We start from the raw sequence: 20,742 nt of genomic DNA, 5'->3' as shown, positions 1-20,742 counted from the left end.
ACGTCATAACCAGCAGCGCAGAAGCGAGGCCTAGCGGTCAAACGGCTTGCAGACAGTGAAGAGCGAATGAGGAGGGGGGAGAAGAAGTGGCTACGGGAATGGGGGTGAAGAGGAAAGAGAGGTGGGAGGCGCACGCGCAGCTGCCTATCTCAGGGAGACGGAGTGAAGAGGGGAAGGCGAAGCCGCTTTGGAAGAGGGGAGAGGGAGGGGGGTTAGCAGGATGCTGGATAGTGCCGCAAATGCCATGGCCTTTTCGTGTTTACAAGGCAGGTTATCCGTTGATTTGCATCGTCAAAAGTGCAACAAAGCTAGGGACGGACATTTTCTTTTGTGCTAGCACCAGGAGTGCTCTTTACAGCAATAAAACTTTGCTCACCGAACACACCCCATGGTATGCAACGGCAAGTCTGACCACAGTCTTTTGGCCACTTCGGCATTCAAAAGACATAATTTTCTGGCATCGCAAAGCATCAGAAAAACTTTATTTTCACATAGATTCTATCACGGGGGACATCAGCGATATGATTACGACTGAGACTAACGGTTCGGTGTGCTACACCAGGGAATTTGACGGCTTCCGTTCGCTCCGCACTATATTATTCTGACACTGTACACACAAAAGAGTTGCTGCCGCTCGGCGATGCCTCCACTCGCCACTTCGCTCTAAGCAGGTCAAACTCTTCGTGCACTTCGAGTAATGCGGCTTAAAATGCATGCGTTTGGGAAGAAACCCAAAGAAATTTCGAATAAACCGATTTCATCATAACAAGGGATTACTGTATTTTATTCGATTTCAACGTGTTTTGTTTTCAATTTTCATATCGAGAGATTGTTACAAATGTTGAGGCGGCTATACTTTTTGTTTCTGTATTTTTTTTCCAGCATTATCAAAAGCGATCTTAGATGAAATTGAAAATGGTTTAAAGTACTGTTATCAAACTTCACTTCAGTAAAAAATTGTATATTGATTTTTTTATTTCTTGGAGAGTAACATTTATTTCAAATGGAATGCTGATACTGGCCTTTTTTGGGGTAGAATGAGGGAAAAATTTCTACCTTAAAGCACACTTGTGGTGCAATTTTTGGATTTTTCTGGCAAGCTTCAAGAAAGATTTGAAAAATTTTGTATGTTCTAGAATTTTTTACTAATTTTTTTTTTCCGGAGTTATCTTGTAAATTCAAATTTTTCGTTCCCATCCAACTAATTTTGTTCTTCCCAATTTTTTTTTTTTTTTTCAATGTTTACACTATGCATATGTGTTAAAACAAATGTTTTTCGAATGTGCATTCCATTTCCATTGTTGGCATGTATTTTACTTCTTTTTACCTCTCGTATAGTTTGCAGCAAGAAAGTTTGTAAGAAACCTATTAAAAATAGTCCTTTTTCCTTTGATAATGAAAGAGTTAAGCAAGAGTAAATTTGACTGACCAATTCAGAACCTGCTTTGCAGCGATCCTGGCTGTTCCATACATGAATACATTTTTATGCTCGCTTCAACTTTATTGAATTCGCTTGCCAAGGAACACGACACTGATGACTGTTGTACTGCAGCTTTTCATCAACAGTGTGTTTTTCTTGTTGTGTTATGACATAACAATGTTTGTTGAACATAAGTATCCCTGTAACATCTTTTTTTTCCCCTGAGTGAGAAGGTACACGGTTTATTCAGCACTGTACGTATAGAGCAGAACCTTGATGATACAAATCTCAGTTGAGTTCAGGCGTTCAGTCGTGTCCGACTCTTCATGACCCTATGGACCATGTCACGCCACGCTTTCCGGTCTCTCACTATCTTCCTAACATCACATAACTTCATCTGCAGTGCCTCGAGGATGCCATCTAACCATCGCGTTCGCTGCCTACCCCTTCGCCGGCGACCCTCAACCTTTCCCAACATCAAATCTTTCTCCAGCGACTCCTCTCTTCTCATCAGATGACCAAAGTAGCTGAGCTTTAACTTTAGAATTTGACCCTCCAATGATACAAAATGATGATACAAATGATACAATGATGATACAAATCTCAGGGGGCCACAAAAGATACTCATAGCATTCGAAATTCGCATAATCACAAATGAACTAAAATCTGTGCGCAGAAGCGGGGAGAGTATGTCACAAGTTTGGAATAAATGTCGCAGGGAAAAGCAATTAGGTTCCATACCTTGGGTTGATATGAAAGCATTCTTCTGGCGGTAACCATCTACAAAGTTGGCGTTGATGTAGGTGCTGCAGTCGTCCTCATTCCTCATGGCAAGTACCACCCTGCTGTGGTCTAAGCAGAGTACATCTGTGTACCTATTCTTGCACTGGTTGGGCTTCAGTCTGCAAGCAGGAAATAAGAAAGGGAGACTGTACATTACGCACTTAACATGCAAGGGATCAATGAGCGACACTGGTTTATACCTTCAACTTTCTCGTTCAACCTCCTTTCTGTTAGGGACGCAATCAAGCATAAAAATCTATGCTACCACCGCCTGGTACGAGCCTCCATTTTTCAAATCAAGGAATGGAACACAACAGGAGCAAACAGAGTGCATAATTACTACTACATCAGCTACTAACAAATATGTCAGCTCAGACCCTGTATAGTAAATTTATCTACTACGACAACTCACGTCGTCTCACAAGATATCTGCAGCATTGCGAAAGGCAGAGGAGCCCTTGCAATTGTGCTCCTGTGCCTCTCGCCCCTGCGCACTATAATAGAGAATTGTGCTCCTACTGTCACCCCCGCCAATTTGGGGGGGGCGAGAGGCGCGTAGGAGCCCAATTGCCTATTGTAGTGCACGTGATACTGATTGGACCGGGATGCCCGCCTTTCGCAGTGCTGCAAACATCTTGTGAAATGAAGTATAGTAAAAATGAAAGCAACGTGTTTGTCATGAGGCACATCAAGGCTATGGACTTCATAGTAATTACCGTATCTACTCAAATGTAATGAGAGTTTTTTTCATGATTTTAGGCTCTCAAAGTCTACCCTGGCATTATAACCGAATACTGTGATTCAGATGGTCTAAAGCAGCGCCTGTGTGCAGCCATATTGAATCCGCTACCACTCGGTTTCAGTTTCTGTGGTTTTACGATGTTATGTTGACGACATTCGTACCTGGGAAGCAAAGTCAGCCAAATCATAATCCATCCAAAGTCAAAACATTGAGTGCTTCGCTCGTAGGCTCAGAATCACAGGGGTTGAAGCAGGTTCTAACTTATTGGAGCAGGCATGGGAACAGCAAGAGTCTCATTTTGGAGCAGCTTTGGAACAGCAAAAGGCCGATCAGAAAGCATGTTTGGACCAATTTATGGGCTATTTCGGAGCTCTTTGTAGCAGGTTGATGGCATTAAATGCTACTAAGCGCATTTTACTGTTCACAGCTACAGTGAGTTCTATTTAATTTGGCCTCCAATAGAACAGAAAAAATGTTCAAATGAGCCTAAAGTTCTAGGTATTAAATGGAATAGAAAAATTGCTGAAAACAGTTTGCATTACAATAAATTTTATCTGATGAGCACCTGCATGACAGCTGTCTGCATTTGAGATGAAACCCTAGTAAGAAAGTTTTTCCCAGCTTCGTAAAGCGCTTTAATTGCTTTGCGCACACTGTAGGGAAAGATGGATTGTTCCAAAATCGCAAAACCCTCCCTACCCTTCGCAGGGCTACTCAGTGACTCTGCCCTAAGCGGCCCCCTCACATTTTGAGGATGCTTCACTGCACGTGGCCCAAGAGCATTGCGGGGAACCACACAGTGCAGTGAAACCGCATGACTATATAGCTGGAAGCAGAATGTGGATACATGTGCGGGACATATGCGTATGCGTTAAAACAACGTGACGCCAACCAAAAACAAAAAAGATGCGACGCCCCAAGCAGCGTTCGATGTGTACGCCTAATCGCAGCCGTGGGATGGCATGAAGTAGAAGCGAATCCAAAACTATCCGACTGAGCTTTAATTTATTTCGGAAATGGTGAACTTCTGATAGTCATCATACCTGCCACAGTGAGCACAATCTGTAGTAGTAACTACGCACTCTGTTTGCTTCTGTTGTGTTCGGGAAGGCTGTTTTGGTGATCGCTGGCAGAGTGTGTCATGCCTCGATATGTCGCAGGCCATCGCTGCACTTCCCGCACACGGCCTATCGTTGGCATCTACCAAGTTGGACACAGGCGAAGAGCAGCAGTCGGCTGTTGCGATGCCGTTCGCAACGCCGCACCGCAGCTGATCGCACTCTCTTTTCGCACATGTGTCTCCTTTAAATGGGCATCGACCAGGACCGCACTCCTAGTTCAAATTATTCAAAGTTCCAAATAAACTGGGGTCGAAACAAAGAAAATTTACTTCAGCTAAAAAACTGCACGAAAATCGGCCAGAATTATTTAGGAGTGCAATGGTTGTAAACATTTTTGCTCAAGTTCATGACAGAAAAAGATAAACAGCAGTGGAATCGATTAGCTGCTATTAATGTAAGTTCAGAAAGGGTTTTTCCTCCAGCCTTTCGTAAAAATCGCGGCAATAACAGCTTTATGACAAACACCATGAGTGAACCAAACCATCACTACAGCAGTTGCTACAGCACAACTACGGGAAAGCAAAACTTCGAAGAAGTTGAGTAACAGCATGTTGATGTTTAGTGAATGTGTGGACGATGCGCGAGCAGGAAAGGACGGAAGGACGGAAGGACGTGACGTTAGCAACTGGCTCCTTTCTGAAGCTGTCAGGATTGGCAGCAACATGCGATTGAGAAACCTCGTAGCTTCCAGCCGTTGCATTAGTTAGTTCGGCGTGTCAATGCGCCATTCTACGAACGAGAGCCAGAAGACGCCGAAGAGTTTTCAGAGCCAGCAAGTGCCTTTCGGTCTGTCACAAACTTCCTGCGACGGAGCAACGGCTAGACCTTGTATAACATCGGCAATATGGATCAGACGATGGTCCAAATATATAACTCGGCCAACAGGACAAACAACGTGGTCGGCGAAAGCACCATACTGATCGCAAATACTGGACGTGCCCAACAAGGTTTACGGTTTGCCTAGCCGCACGCGCCACTGGTCACAAGCTCCTGGCTTCGTTATCTTCAAGAAACAAAACGGAAAAATTCCAGCCAGGGCCTTTGCAAGCCTTCGCATACCAGGTGAGAAAAAATTTAATTTTTTTCAATGGGGCAAGGAATCTCGATGTCGCTGAGTTCATTCTATCAAAACGCTGATTTTTTCTTTCATTTGTAGCAATGTTCGTCTCACCACCTAAAAACAAATGGCTGGATGACATCAAAAAAGATGCAGGAGTGGCTGTCAAGAGTCTGGGGCCCAAACATGGACGACGTGCGGAGTTTACTGGTACTGAACCAGGCGCCCATTCATAAAACACAAGCTGCCAAAAATGTTTTCGAGGAATGTGATACCTATGTGCTCTATGTGCTTGCGGGATACACGAGCATCCTGCAGCTGGCTGACGTCTATTGGAACAAGCCTTTTAAGTCCACCCACGCCGTTTGTGAGAGGAATACATGCGCAAAGAAGAGAGTACACCCAAAGGGAACCTGAAGAAGCCATTGCGCAGCATGTTTTTGATTTTGTTGCCGAGGCGTGGGCTGCTGTGCCCGAAGAGACTGTGGCACGCTCCTTCAAGGGATGCGGCATTACCACCGCACTCGATGGCTCGGAGGACGGCGACTTGCATGCCCAACTGGTAGATATTGAAGCAGTGGTGCCTGAGGATCGGGGTGGCCTTCAAGTGGAATGCTGTCAACATTTTTTTTGCAACTGACTCAGAGGAGTCTGTCTATAGTTTTGAGAGTGATTGACAGACCAGTCATAAACCTTTGCTCAATAAAGGTGACGTTGCTAAATAAATAAAATTGTGAATAGATGGCACCGAGTTTTTTGTTTGTTTTTTTCTGGTAGAAAAATGTCACTGCCATCTTGAATTTCAGTCTCGTCCCGGGAAAGCACCCCCCCCCCTCCACTTTTCGGGTAATTTCGGCACGTGAGAGTGGTGCGCTTGCTCGGAATTTTATGGTATACATATTTTCGAATTAACAGGAGTCGAAGTGACGAGACTTCACCGTAACAACACTACTGAGAATTCAGCTTACAAACCGCAAAAATTAAATTTGACCTTGAGCACCTGTGCTGTACATGCAAAATATTAGATGTTTCTTTAGATAAATGAAGACTGTTTACATACAGTGTTTTCACCTGAAGACTTCATAGTCGGTCTGGTGTGCATGTCTGCATGGTATATAAACAGTACTGATCAGCAAGGCTAAACGTTATGTTCTTAGAAAATAATATGAAGCTTCATGCTTCGTAACAGCATTAGAGTCCGTAATGACAGTTTGCTATGTGATAGAGGGCTGCTTGCGAGAAACCAGCAACAGTAATGGGTGCCCCTTACCTGGCTGTGACAAAGGTGCCCTCAGGACTTTTCGCTTTTAGCTCAGCATACTCCTGGTACAGGCCACGCCGACCTTTGATCTGCAAAGAAGCGTAACCGTCCGAGATTACTGTCAGCTTACAATTACAGGGTGCCTATAAGAAGCGTTTTTATTTTGCGAGATAAACTTGACAAAAAAAAAGGTTTTAGAGGAAACTCTAAACCTGCCTCATAATAGAAGCCATAAATATGCTGGTGTTTTTAAGAATTTTTAGGAACACGGCTGTGATAGCTACACCAGGAACAAAGCAGTGGCGCAGAGCAAATATAATGACCAAGATTCCCTGCAGAATGCCAAACCGCACCGAGTTACATCGCACAAGAATTCAATGCATGCGAGCCATTCTCAATGATGAGAAAGACCGGAGAATTCTCTCACAAAAAGTGAGTTCCAAATGCAAATGATGGCTCATTACAATACAAGCACCTAGAACTCTTCCTGGCTAGCCACATATCAGCAACCAGAACCAGTTGGCGAAGTACATGCACCTAGTTACAAGTGTCTTAGAACCATGGAACCTTGCACGAGCCACAGACAGTCGGCTTTTGCTCACTTGAAGTTGGCTGATGAACTCCTCAAGAGTGACGGCTCCATCCTTGTGGTCCCCGTTGGCTGTGCCTTCATCCCACTGGGAGGAAGACGATACTGACGATGAAGAGGGGCACTTATCATCCTCTTCCTCTTCCATCACAAGCTCAGGTGAAGCTGCTGTGACCCTAGCTGGCTCAGTCGATTCTCCTTCCTGTGCGTGCAAGTGTGTTGTTAGGTTGAACACTCCGAATGGGCAGCAGTTCTATTCTCTAACTGCCCGCTGCACTCTCGCTGAACTCTAGGCGTACTTCGATAAACTTGACTAAGTAAGGCTTTTAAAACAAAATAGTTTCAAGGGTAAAAGCTCCAAAAGAATAACGACACCATTTGCACATGGAATCTGTTCTGAAACAAAATGAAATGCAAGTGACACCTCAAAACTCAATGTTACAAAGCATGATGCTTGAAGGAAAAAAAAGAAGTAGAAGAAGAAGAAACAACTAAATGCAGTGCAATCTCAATTTTTGTGTGCATCATTCAAGCCACGACTTGCATTTAATGACCAAAGCTGTACAATCAGGGTTCTACTCTACATTCACTTTCATACACTGCCAGGCTAAAAAAGAAGCACTTCTCATGCTCCGGTGGGGGAAAATACACCACTTCACTCTGCTTGCTTCTTGGGGAGTTCGTTAGCAGACAATCTGACCATATTAGGTTGACAAAAAAAAAAAAAAAGCAAACATGTTAATTAATGCACAAGAATTGAGAGCTGGGCTCTCATCAGCTCCTCTGTGGTCCGTTGTCTCTTTTTGAATGGTTCCTTCATGAGAGATTTATCAAGTCACGATTTTTCTGAAGCACTGAGCATTTAGGGTAGAAACAAAAAACAAAGAAGACAGTATGCACTTAACTGAGTGTCAGAACTACCAAGACTGCTGTTGCTAAATGTGACATAAATAATCATGACTAATGCTCCTGTACTGACCTTTTTAGCTATAGCAGGGGCTGAGGCTGGTTCCTTGATGACTTCTACTTCTTTCTCACGTTCCTCACAATTCTGTTTCTCTTGGACGGAGTTTTGTGTTTCAATGGGGGCAGGCTGGGCGGCCGAAGATGCCTCTTCCTCCTCTTCTTCCGTCACGTCCCCACCACCCCCTACATCGTTTTCGACAGGATCGGCGGAGTTGGCTGGCAGCACCGCCGGCGGCACCGGCACCTCACTCGACAAATTGTACCTGCATCAGGGACATGCAAACAGGTTAGCACAGACTTTTTCTTAAAGCAGCACCCTGCAACATAACTTGAGTGCTCTGTTTTCGCTTGTTCACTGCAAACTGTTGAGCTATGATGAAACTATTACCACTGGTTGCAATACGCACATTTTGATATCAAATACCATTTTCTTTCCCCAAGAAATTAAAATCATGGCACTGACGGCGTCGGCACACAGCGTAGGTCCTATGCAGCAGATATCATTTTAACTGGAGACTGGAGAGTGTCTGATGATTGGATAAACAGCAAATGCACTGCAAATTGTGTCAGTAAGTAAACGCACGTTATGTCATGCAGTAACGTGTTAAAATCAACCAATCCAGCTTGTCTGCATTACGCAAAGGTTCATACTTTGCGTCAAAGAATTTCACGACCTGCACTAGTGGACAGCTTTCTGTTGCTATGCTGGCAAGGTCAGGCTGGAAAGAATTGAACGACCTCGCTAGTTTACTCTTCACTATTGTAGGACGTGTGGTCAAGGAGCGGGCTCACGACAAAAACACAATAGTTAGGGCTGCATGGCAACAAAGAAATGTCTCCTTCTGCCTACTTCCAGCCTGTTCGTTCCTCATTCTATTTCAGCGACGTGTCAATGCAGCCATAATCATGAAAGCACATCGCCAACTTTAGCGAAAACGTGTTAATGCAACCAAGAAACCACGAAAAGCCATCTTCTGCGACACCCTAGAGACATGCTTGTACAGGCTGTTTCGATTGGTCCCGCCTAATGTTGTCCTTTGGCGAGCCAAATGTAAAGAAGGACCAAGAAAATGGAGTTAAGGGCAATTTTTTGTTTGTTTGTATTTTGAAACTTCTCTCCTGAATAACTCCCGTTCCAGTGCGGGGATTCCTGTAACTCTTTTTGAGTCAGCATCAGCGTGACATGAAGAATTCATCTGAAGCATAGCAGACGAGCATCTCGACCACACACTGAGATGTTCTCTCAAAAGCGCTTCGCAGTATGCAATGCGCATTTCACAGTTCCAGTTGAAAGATGCATACAGGCCTCCAAATTTTCAATTCCTTGTTTTACTGTACCTGTTGGCCATGGACTTCAAACAATGGAGCAGCCAAGCCTTGTGGTTGATGGCCAGGCTGCCCCCAAGCTCTCGAGGCAACGAAGTGTATGGAATGTGTGCACCTAGTTGTTCCAGGCCAACCGTAGTCACCTGCAGTCCACCAAACAGTGCAGACACCATTAAATAAAATAATACAGCCAAACCTCGATATAACGAAATCCTACTTGCAGCTTAAAATTTCGTTAAATCGTGAATTTCGTTACATGAATGTTAACATGTTTTAGCGGCCCAAATGAAGTAACAGATTTGTGGAACACTGCTGGGAACTTGTAAATTACGAATTAGGGAAATAAGCAAGAAATCCTAGCAATAATAGCTCACAAGAGCACCAGATGTTATTTTGTATATAAGGAGCACATAATGAGTGATAGCTAATGGGCCCAAATGCACAATTTTTCTCTGAGTGTGGAAAGAGCGAGCGCAGCGCCTAGTACTCAACGCCATCTGGTATCATCATCATCATAATCATCATGAACGGAGACTAGTCTCTAGGTCAGCTATCTAGGGACTTTAACGGGAACGTTGTTGTATTATAGTGAACTAGATAAGTCTGTCCGCATCACCAACGCCAGCGCAGCTACCTTGGGCGCGCAATCGTTTGCTCATGCTTCACGTACGTGTATCGTAATTACTTGCATAAGAGCCCACCTCCCACTTTTGCCACTGAGAACCAGGAAAAAGAAAGTTAGTCATTAGCACGTCCCTCTGTTTCGTGCTGTCCCAGTCTAATGTATTTCTTGGCAGCGCGCCAAGGAGCTGTGCTGCGAGAACATCTCACTGTGTGTCGTCTCTTGGCAGCCCTAGTGTTCATTGCTCCGCATGCAAGAAAAAGGGAAAAAAGCGGAGGCCCCCCTCCCTCCTCTTTTTTCCCTTTGTTGTTTGATTACATAGGCTTAGTTTAAAATTTAACACACAAATGTTATGAATATTGTACAAACAAGCTGACAAACATCTGCTTCTAATTTTAATTTTCACTAGTAACATGCATGCTGACTACAATGATCAAAAAACTAATTATGGAAGTTTTGTTAATTACTAAGTATAGAAGGACAATTACTTTCTCAGTCTGTCGATGGCTAGCCAAAATGATCATAAGTATAAAAATTATTTTTGTGCACTGCTTTTGCCGTGTGTAAAAGCTTAAATTTAAACATCCAACCATATTTATTGCATAAGAATGCTGGTCAAGTAATATAACAGAACATAATTTCGCAACGCATGCACCGCAAAACACAAAGCCTGTGAGACGCACCCGGTCCCTGAGTTTCTCCCTGACAAACAAGCGGAGGATTCGGAATGGTGCCTTGAACCACAGTGGCGCATTGACGATCAAGACTTTCTTCAGCCTCGCCGGATAGGCACCCTGAAGAAATGTGTCAAAGCAAGGTTTTGGCAATGTAGAGGCACTGGCAAAAATATTGTCATAGTCACCTCCAAAAAAAAATATGTGCTTCACAATACCTCAACATGATCTTTACAATACATACGACAGTGAAATCGGTATTCACTCTACACAATTCACACAACTGAATGCTTGCAAGACTCAAGGTAGAAACTGCACCTTTCTGCTATTTAAACATATTTCTCACATACCGAAGGTTGAGACCTCCTGAAGGAAGAGCTCTAGATATGTGAATTTTCTACTACTGCAGCAGGCAAGGCGACAGAAAGTACACTGGCAAGAAATGTATGCATGTAAAAAAAAGTAGAGATCGCCCCAGCACACACGCACAAAAAAGAAAGAAAATGCAGATACGGTAGTATAACAAACCACTCACCTTTAAAAGGTTTAGAATTTTTTGGCTGAGTTCGTAATCAAAGTTCTGGTACTTTGAGCCGGTCATGTTGTATATGAACACTATCCCACATCTCTGGCTTTCGAGGCTGCACAAAATGCCAGAGAAATGTAAAAAGGAAAAACAAGGTCAACAGCATGCCAAATGACAAGTTGCCATTTCTACACTATCATAAAAGGCCAAAGTCCACTTTGCCCCTCAAATGCAAGCAACGTTGCAAGAGTTTTGCATCTATAACAAAAGTAGCATTACAAAAGCACTTTACAGGATAAGTGTTCTAACACTAACTATATAACAAACAAAATCTCCAAAAATATAGGAGAAATGAGCTTTGATCAACTGTAACAATTTTATGAGTGATTTCAAATAGAATCCAGTTATTATAGTGGCTGTCTGGTTAATGAACATTCAATTATAATGAACGATGGAGGTGATACAGTAAAAATATGCATTACGGCGCTGTCAAGCTGTCAAATCATCTTGGATACAGCAAACAATTGTGGCGAAACCATTTGATTACACAGTAGGTACCGTAAACTCCCACCTGCAGTTGAAAAATTTGTGCTTCCAGCAAGTGCGACGGCCGAAAACAATCCTTCAGACCCCTACAGCACCGTCCCAAAAATAACACGGTATCCCAAATAAGTCATAAGCAGGTGATACCGAAAATAGATAATCCACAACCAAGTGGAGCTATTATCCACAAAGTCATGAGTCAACTCAAGGCAGTGTTTTGGCTGGTCATGTTGTCTACTCCTCTCCACATTCCATGCTGCTATAACGTGGTGTAGGCAGCACAGCTGATACATTCTGTGCGCAATGTGTTGAGAGGCTTCCATTGTAGCACGGGCCCAGGCATGGCGGAATCCGCAGCAATAAAATATCAACTAAACCAGATGTACGCAATTTTATGCAATGAGTCGATGTATAGGTGACGAGATGCCATCAGATATCATTGTGCCCCTAAAGCAGGCTGTTGGTAAGAATGGTCTCGATGAAGAGAAAAATTAGGAGGTCGCTTAAGTTTCGCATTAAGAGTAGATGCAAAAGTGCCTTTAACACTGCCTTTCCATTCCACAAATTTTTGGCACCGAGAGACTGGCACAGAACATGGCAGTGTTAACATCATTAGTTGGTTTGGTTTGTGGGGAAAGAAAGGCAGTGCATCTGTCTCAGTTCTCGGTGAACACCTACACCCACAATGAATGGAATGCAATTGGAGGAATTTATGTTGTCAGTTTGAATTTTGTTCGCAAACTATAGCCTCCAACTTGACTAGCAGATGGACGCTACGCAGGAAGCGAAACAGTGTGACGTGATCCTAAACTCTGCACAAAGAAAAATTGCGTCACCATGTTGACACGGGCTCCCGTGCATATTTTTTCTGATGTATTTTTCTCGATTCTGGACTATAAAAATGGCGACATCTTTCCAGCCACTCAATAAAAGGAAGTAAAAAAAAGAAGTCCACTCAATAAAAACATTAGATAATGAAATAAGCTCCACAACTTCTGTCAAATTACGACTTTTGGCTGTATAAAAACTCAATTGAAGCATTAGGTACAATGAATGCAATCCACGCGGCCATCAGGCTTGTTATCAGTGAGCTCGAGTGTATTCTCGATCAGCAACACAGTTCGCAAACACTAGTCATTTGCTAGGCTAAATGAAAGAAAGACAGAAGAGAAAAGAATTAAGAAACAGCGATACTGCACTGACAGCACCTTTTAACTTAAAGCGATACTGAGGAAAATTGCATCTAATTACTGCTCTTAGTACAAATCAATTCTATCACTCTTTCTGGGTGCTCTGATGCTTGTCGAGCAGCAAACACATTTGCTGCTAACAAAGTCACATTACAAATTTTGCCAACAGTCACTTAAAACTTGTGATGTCTCCACCAAAAGGAATCAACTTGCGCCCCAGCGAAGCCTGTGGAATTCACGCCCAAGAAATGAAGTTGACATGTGCAATTCACAACGATATTGACAGGCAGTGCCAATACTTGCACTCCGTTTCTTTGGCTTTATCTAGAGATGTAAAAATATTCCAAATTTCAAATAGGTATCGAATAAGTTTGTTATTTGATTTTTATTTGAAAAATTGATGTCTGAATTTTTCAAATGTTCCAAAATTACCTAATAAAACAAAAATTTTAGAATTCCCCACACTGCATGCCTCACCACAATGCTTGACAGCATGGGTTGTGCAGTGAATCCTTAGAACACAACGTGAAGAGGGGCCTTTCCAACAGTGTGCACGCAAAGCGAACCACTTGAAGAAAGTGGGAAATAATGTCGTTCTCACTTTGGTTTTATTTCAAAAGCGGACACCCATTGTGCGCAGGTGTTCATCTGATAAAATTACTGTAATATAAATGACCCTCTGCAGCTTTTTCTGGCCCATTTGATAATTGCAAGCATTTGGTCAATTCGGAAATTTTTATCTGGTCAACGAGAGTTTGCTGTATTCAAAAGCGATATGACCGCTCCACCCAGTTTAATGCAGATCTTTCCTGCAAAAAACAAAACAAAAGGAAACGAAAGGAAACACAAAATAGTAAATGAAATCCTGTATAATATATATACCGAATTTTTTAGTAGGGTATAAACCTCTGTGCAGTTTTACTTATTCTGTTCACTTCTTCGCAATTTTATTTGGAAATACCACGTGAATTCTGAAATTAACAAGATGAACAATGTCGGTTATTTTTTAATTTTCAATTTTTTTTAATAATCAGATATTCAATATTCGAAGGCATTTTTCTTCCATATTTATATTCAATTTGTATAGGAATATTTCAGTATTCACACAGCCCTAGCTTTATCATTTTATAAAAGTTCTGCCTACAGTTAAGCTAGTTTCTTCTTTTTAATTAGAATGCGGTAGTCTGGTACCAGCCAGTTTCAATTAAGTAAGCTAGCTCACATGTCATCCAGGAATCTTTGAAGGGCTAGCATATTTTAAAAATTCCACTGAGAAACTGTGCACAACATGCCAAAGTGTGAACATCGCTTAAAATGTCAAAACACTGCACCAAAATACAGGAAGGTTATCAAATCTGTCACTTTTCAACAAGCATGCCGAAAACGCTGCAATGCAAGCGCTATACGACAAGTGACAAGCAATACAGATTCGCCGTTATATGAGAGCCCTGCCTAACTCTGCCTCTAGCTATTGGCCACAATAGCAAATACCCCTTAAATCTAAAACACTTCGCTGTCAAGTCATGAACTGCACAGTGTACGTCACAGGGATGCTATAGCAGCTACCTGCAGCAGGCAGTGTATACATATGCAAGTGCCATGCAATTCCAAATCTTCCATAAAGCACTGACTCAAGTATGAGGGACTGTGGAAAAGAAAAATGAAAGTCGGCCTTGATTTCACGTCCAGGAGATGTACAAAAGGGATTCAAGCTGAAAGTAAGACGGTGAGAGCGTACCTCTCCAAGGCCACATCTAGCTGATAGACAACACCTTGCAGTGTGACCTTGTGCGAACTCTGCAATGGCCAGTGTTTGCTTGCTGTGAACATGGTGATTGCCGCTCCGGAACTGTCTCGTGTCGGCTACAACCAGGGAGAGAAAGCAATGAATTCCGTGCAACATTTTGTGCATGCTATACAAAACAGCCCTGTTTCCGAGCAATAGAGCAAAATGAAACTGTCTAGCCCCTTCTCAACAAGTACTTGCATGAGATATGAACCTGATCAGAACATAATCAAGAAGGTCAGATTGCAGAACACACCTCAACAAACTTTTGGCACTCTGACTAGGAATAACACCAGTGAAATTGGGATATTAGGTCCAACGCAGCATGCTTGGTGGCGAAGATCCCCTATATCGCAGAGTGTAGGAAAGAAAAAAAAAAAAAAAAAAAAAGGTTCTTCAAATTTCCAAATGTGTGTGGAACTATACAAGTAGGATGCAACCCAAGAGTGAAGCTTCAAATACTGAGTAACACATGGCCTCCGACTGATGGCACTGATTTATTTTAATGATGTCACAATTAACTTTATCCTGTTGCGCTTACAGATCTTTTCCACAATGGAAGCCGATGCAGGTCATGTTTTTCCAATTCTTTCATCAGTTAAGGTGTACTCACAAGATGATGGCGTTATGCCATCATTGTCACACACTTTGATTAATGTGCTTGTTTGTTTATGCTAAAAATTTGAATGGCGCTAAGGAAACGCAAAGAAGAAAATAAGAGAGACAGAAAGAGCACCTACTACAGAGTTTATTACAAGGAAAAACAATCATCATCATTTTAGATGGACAAGTGTACATCCTCATAATGGGTCATTTTATCGTGATTTTGTTTTCATGTTGCCTTGTTCTGGTTGCGATAATGCACCGGCATATAAATTATCATGATTCAGTATTTTTTTCGTTTCGCTGTTCTGGCTCTGATAATGTACAAAAGTATAAAAGATGGTATTTTCCACAATACATTCAGTAGTAAGCATTCTTGTTGTCCTCCTTATTTCCCTATGTTTATGTCCCTCGCCGCATTCAAAGGTATAGCTTACACTAAGGTTTGTGACCGTGGCTGTTCTAGTGTTTCATCTACCTTTAACACGTTACTTTGTCATGATGAATATATTCTAATATTCTTCTTCCCTCTAAATTATGTCAGACTGGAACTACCTACTAGATGGTGCATTCCATCACTGAGGATGATGGAAGTAAACATCTTGTAAACAATCAACAGGACTTTACACTCAATCAACATTTCTCTTTATTCCTTTGCATGTCTGAACGTTTTTTGTGTCAATAATCGTTTTAATGCACTCTATGTGTCCACTACTGCCTTTACTGTGAGTGGCTTTTGGAGACTTTACGTCGTATTCACCCTACAGTCGACAGCTGAAAATTTGGACACCTGATTTTTCAGACATGCTTGATTATTCTGACTTTTTCGCGGCACCACGACATATTCCATACAACTAATCACGGACGCATCACGACTGACTGCTTGATTTTTCGGACTTTATTCGCATTCGCCGCAGCACCATTGCCAATAGCTAAGCCTCCATATAACATGTACTGAGGGACGTCATTAATCCAGACTTCAAGGAGGTCCAAAATGGATTATATAAAGCAAATTTTAAGCTAGAAACGCTGGGCTCTGTATGTGGTGCGACGCAGTAGCAGCACATACAGCCCCGCCGCGTTTTGAGCATATCTCACTGCAAGGCGGGTAAGAGCATGCAGTGAAGCATCCTCAAAACAAGGCGGTTCAGCGAACTCGCAGCAGCAGCAGTTTTGCTTTCGCGTCTGGACTACATCTAAGTCAGCGCATTCGCCCGTGAAGTGCGGTACAGCCATTAAACACCGGTTGCCGCCCATTTTCAGTATAAACATTGCGCAGTGAGGTCGTCAAGCATCAGACTGGCCAAGTGACCCCTTCCTCCCCCATAGTGGCAACCAGAAAATGTAAAGTGATTTCCCCTACAAAATCTAATTTTTTGGGATTCCCGAATTTTCGGACCTTTTCACGGGGTCCTTAGAGAGTCCGAAAAGTCGGTCGTCGACTGTATACTGTTTAGCTCTAATGTATACCTCTCCTGTCTGGGCCCATACCTGCAGTGCAGCATAACTAAATAATAAATACCTTGTCATTCTTTGGCACCATTCACAAGTAATTTAAATAACAATCAAACTAATTTTTCTTTGTATGCACAGCCCCATTTGTAAAGCCATTTTATGTGCTAAACTCTAATAAACAAATAACTTTGTGAGCTAATATTTTCATAAGTGCTCAAAATAATGACACCTTTCTGTGAGGAGATGCAACTAAGGCACACAATGCATGACGTGCTTGTTGGTGGACCTTTCCCTTTGATACTATTGGTGCCTTCTGTGAAGTACATCTGCTGTTTTACTCTAAATTTTATCAGGCTGTAGTATCTTCACAGTGTGATACCTGATACGTATGACATGTCTGCAACAATTATTAAACTCTACCTAATTTTCTTGTCAGCTTAGTCTGCTCGGATGATGAACAGTGAAGCAAAATGGAAACACATCACTTATATTAAGGATCCAACTTTCTGGTAAAGAAAGAAAAAAAAGCATCAGTAGTGTCGATGTGTATGCCCCAGACAGTTAGCTGACTGTTGACTGCTGGTTTCACTTGGCTATTACAGAAATTAATGAAGTGCGTAAGCCTGCGCCATGTTAAGATGTCATCAACTCGCAAGATTAAACAATGCATTCGGGAATTTCGATTGTACTTTTCCACAAATTCATGCACACATAACATCGACTCCACTATGCAGCCCGTAGCGGCTACTACGGTGTAATGCCGTCCGTGCGCACTCCCATTGTACACTTACTGTCAAGTGCATGGCCAAGTAGGCATTTATGTAACTGCGTGTAATGATGCTGGCAACATTTCTAACAGCAAGGAGCCACGGTCAACTCGAATCAAGCAAAACTACCACGAAAAAGTGTCCCATTCTGACCTTTGCGACAGTTTAACAAACGTTTAGCTACTACTGTCACTATGAGAGCCATGTGATGTGTGCCGTTCTGGTTTCCAAATTTCTGCTGCACCCATCTTATATTTCCTTACAATCCAAAACTGTTCTTGTGAAGCATTTTCTGGTTTGACAGTTTCCTTACTGAATGAAAGAGACTACTGCAGCACATTGCACAGCTAGAAACAATATACTCATTCCTTTAATGCAACCAGGTAAAGGGATCATGACACGAAACTCTCTGCAAAACGACATGGTTCTTGTTGTCTAAGCATGGCAAGTGTATATACATATATCTCAGTAATCGTTTCCCAGGCATAGCTTTTATTATTTTCCCTTTTGTGCAACTTATTGTGAGAAATAAATTTTCCAATGCATTTTTGTACCACGGACTGACCACCAGCTCTCACACCAACATTTTCCTCACAGTGCATTGCAACCTGCACTTATATCGTGACTTGACATGGCATATGTGTTTTGTCTGCGCATGGCAGGTGTGTGGTGAGCAGGCCAGTCAATGCTTTTAATATCGTTGCAGTTTGTGCCACTGGGTAGTGCTGGCCAGAAGACTATGTGCAGCAGTTTAAATGCATTTATTTATTGTTCTAACTTTTTAAGTAAAATGTTTTTTGGGGTTCAATCTTTTGGCCTCTGGTTTGTCTTGCTCTACACTACGACAAAAAGAAGAAAGCTACCACACAAGTTATAACATATTTTCTAACAGGCACAGCCTTAGCTATGACCATATCTGCTCAATTACTGTCACATCAAGTGCTCGTGCTAAAAAATGTCAAGATAGACTATAAGGCTTTTGAAAGTAGATGTATATCACATTACATAACTGAAGAAAAGGAGAAACAAGTGACAGTTTTTATGTCAGAAATAGTACTTGTCGAAAAACAAAATCCTGAAAACTGTGCTCAGAAACAAATGTTTAAAAAAGCCCACCAAATTATCTTAAAACAAAAACCGAAAGCTCTGACCCCTGCTTATTGTTCTAACTTTTTAAGTAAAATTTTTTTTGCGGTTCAGTCTTTTGGCCTCTGGTTTGTCTTACTCTACACTAGACATGCCTGTCTTCATAGGCATGTTTACATAGGCAGTCACCGTAAGTTGTGACTAGAGCCTTGCCAAACTCCAGCGTCATCCGAGTAGAAAGGAAGTTGGGGTGAGCAGTAAAAAACTCACCAAGACTGTGAACTTCCCAGTTTCCAGTTCCCCTTTTAAGGGCTCGGTTGTAGGGTCAAAAGTGCACAGCCCTTCTCGATATCGAGTGATCTGCACAGACAAAGGTAACAAAATAAAATGCTGGGCTGTTCACTTCTGGCTTGCATGGCATCCACAACAAAAAAGAAAGAGATGGTACCTCGTGAGCTTCATAGAGGGATAGCGCGCGGCGAAGATCGAACTTTCGGGCCATCATGAATTTAACCGCAGCGTTCCATGTCAGCGGTCCTGCGCTGTGGCTCAACCTCTGTTCATTCACCACTTTCATAAACTCCTTCACCAGCTGTTGGAAACACGACACAATAAAGGTAAGAAAAAGATACAAGTATCAGTAAATGTTAAAAAAAAGGGACTCTCCAAGACCAAAGCCATCGAAACGCATTAGGATAGTATAACAGTTGTCTTTTTCACCTGCTTTCAGTGAAATGTCTAGATCAGTTTCGAGTCAAAGTTATGCCCTTTGGTGACAGTCATTTGCTAACAGCCTTTAGTCATTTTTCTGTTTCTGGTCGACCTGTGATTGCCAAAAATTTTTGTGAAGACTGGCAATAACCATATTTGCATGATGCATTAAGCCACAAGGCCATTTGTGTTTTGTGACAAACTTAGAGTACTAAAACAATGACCTATTTCACTAAGAAATGAACAAAATATCCAGGCAACATTACTACTCGGTATTGATCATAGCGACAAGCCCCCTTTACATGCAAAGATGCGACTCCCAGTTCACCGAAGAGATACTGCGTGCGTACTCATGTAAGAAAAATGCAAAATTGATTCCTGATTTGGAAAGAATGCTATAAGCCTGGCGCCGAAAAAAAATGATGGCGCATTAACTCGGCAGAAATGCTTGTACGCCGATTACTGCGCGACCGGTCTGCAGGTGTGAACCCCTCAATTCAAAAGTATTGAGACTACAGTTCCAAAGACGAAATGTCTCAAATAAGATAGTGGTTGAAACCTTACACGCTACAACACGGACGTCATTAGATCTGTATTCCCTACCTTAAATCGCTATTACGAAAGCACTTGTTCCCTCTCGAAATCCACAAGAGAATACAGCGAAATGAAGAAAAAGCAAAATCAAAGCATTAATAATTCACTTCACACGAGCGTGCCATAAAACAGGCTCGGATGGCTTGGAAACTTGCATGGTTTCGCGTGATAACGCAGTTTTGAAGACGGAACAAGCCAGCTACTGACAGGTAGCGGCGTATCCCACGGGTCTGGTTCTACCACATACAAACCGACCTTTCTATGCGTTATGTTCACGTACATCCAGAGAAAGATGACAGCTTTACCTGCTCTTCCTGTGAACTCAGTGACGCAGCCATGTTGTGTTTCATTCTTCGTTACCCAAGAGGTGTTTTGGATGACATACAGCAGCACTTAAACTATGGGTTCGTTCGAGCGATGGGCTCCTAGCCTCGCTGTATGAATGGCGTGGTTCCTCCGAGCTCGACCCATCCCTTAGCCCAGCACCAAAAAAAGCTCGAAAAAATAAATAGTACCCGCAGTAAACAGCGGAAACACGCGCTTGCGCGAGCCGTTTCACCGATCCCAGCCAGCCATCTTTGTGAGCTTGGCCCAAGCGGTTATGGATCAGCTAGTTTCTTTAGTACTTCTTTTTTCTTTTGAAGGTGTAAGGTAAAACAACAAGTCATAGTATTATTTTAGTACTCGGGCGTAAATAAGTTTCATTCATTTTATAGAGAAACGAGGAGCAGTTACTATAAACACACACCCAACCGTAAATGGCGGCTTGTTCTCTTATGAAGTAAAAGATGTCGCTACTGGCCCAGTAATTTTACGGAGTAAAGGCCAAAGGCTGCCTGAGAAGTAGTCAATCTGCATCCCTTGTTCGTTGAACTTGCGGTTAAACACTTTTATTTTCATCAGAGTCTTATTATTGTTCA

The 20,742-nt window shown here is 42.4% G+C and overlaps 1 protein-coding gene across 1 annotated transcript in view; it reads right to left on the bottom strand.

Moving 5' to 3' along the window:
* The window catches only part of Ptpmeg2 (Protein tyrosine phosphatase Meg2), a 33,464-nt gene extending 12,923 nt beyond the window's left edge, over positions 1–20,541 (bottom strand). The window contains exons 1-11 of the mRNA XM_084594161.1: positions 20,128–20,541; positions 18,966–19,109; positions 18,788–18,877; positions 14,559–14,683; positions 11,097–11,202; positions 10,571–10,681; positions 9,278–9,408; positions 7,953–8,202; positions 6,987–7,175; positions 6,394–6,473; positions 2,162–2,322 (exon numbers count right to left, since the gene is read on the bottom strand). Coding sequence (XP_084450287.1) covers positions 2,162–2,322; positions 6,394–6,473; positions 6,987–7,175; positions 7,953–8,202; positions 9,278–9,408; positions 10,571–10,681; positions 11,097–11,202; positions 14,559–14,683; positions 18,788–18,877; positions 18,966–19,109; positions 20,128–20,172 — 1,432 coding nt within the window. The 5' untranslated portion in view covers positions 20,173–20,541. The remainder of the gene's footprint in view (positions 1–2,161; positions 2,323–6,393; positions 6,474–6,986; positions 7,176–7,952; positions 8,203–9,277; positions 9,409–10,570; positions 10,682–11,096; positions 11,203–14,558; positions 14,684–18,787; positions 18,878–18,965; positions 19,110–20,127) is intronic.
* Positions 20,542–20,742: the final 201 nt, after the last annotated feature.

This window comes from Amblyomma maculatum, chromosome 2 (genome assembly GCF_055883805.1).
Source record: "Amblyomma maculatum isolate TAMU_Amacu chromosome 2, ASM5588380v1, whole genome shotgun sequence".
Classification (NCBI taxonomy): domain Eukaryota; kingdom Metazoa; phylum Arthropoda; class Arachnida; order Ixodida; family Ixodidae; genus Amblyomma; species Amblyomma maculatum.
Note: the sequence above shows the minus strand (reverse complement) of the source record. Positions and strands in the feature narration are given on the sequence as shown.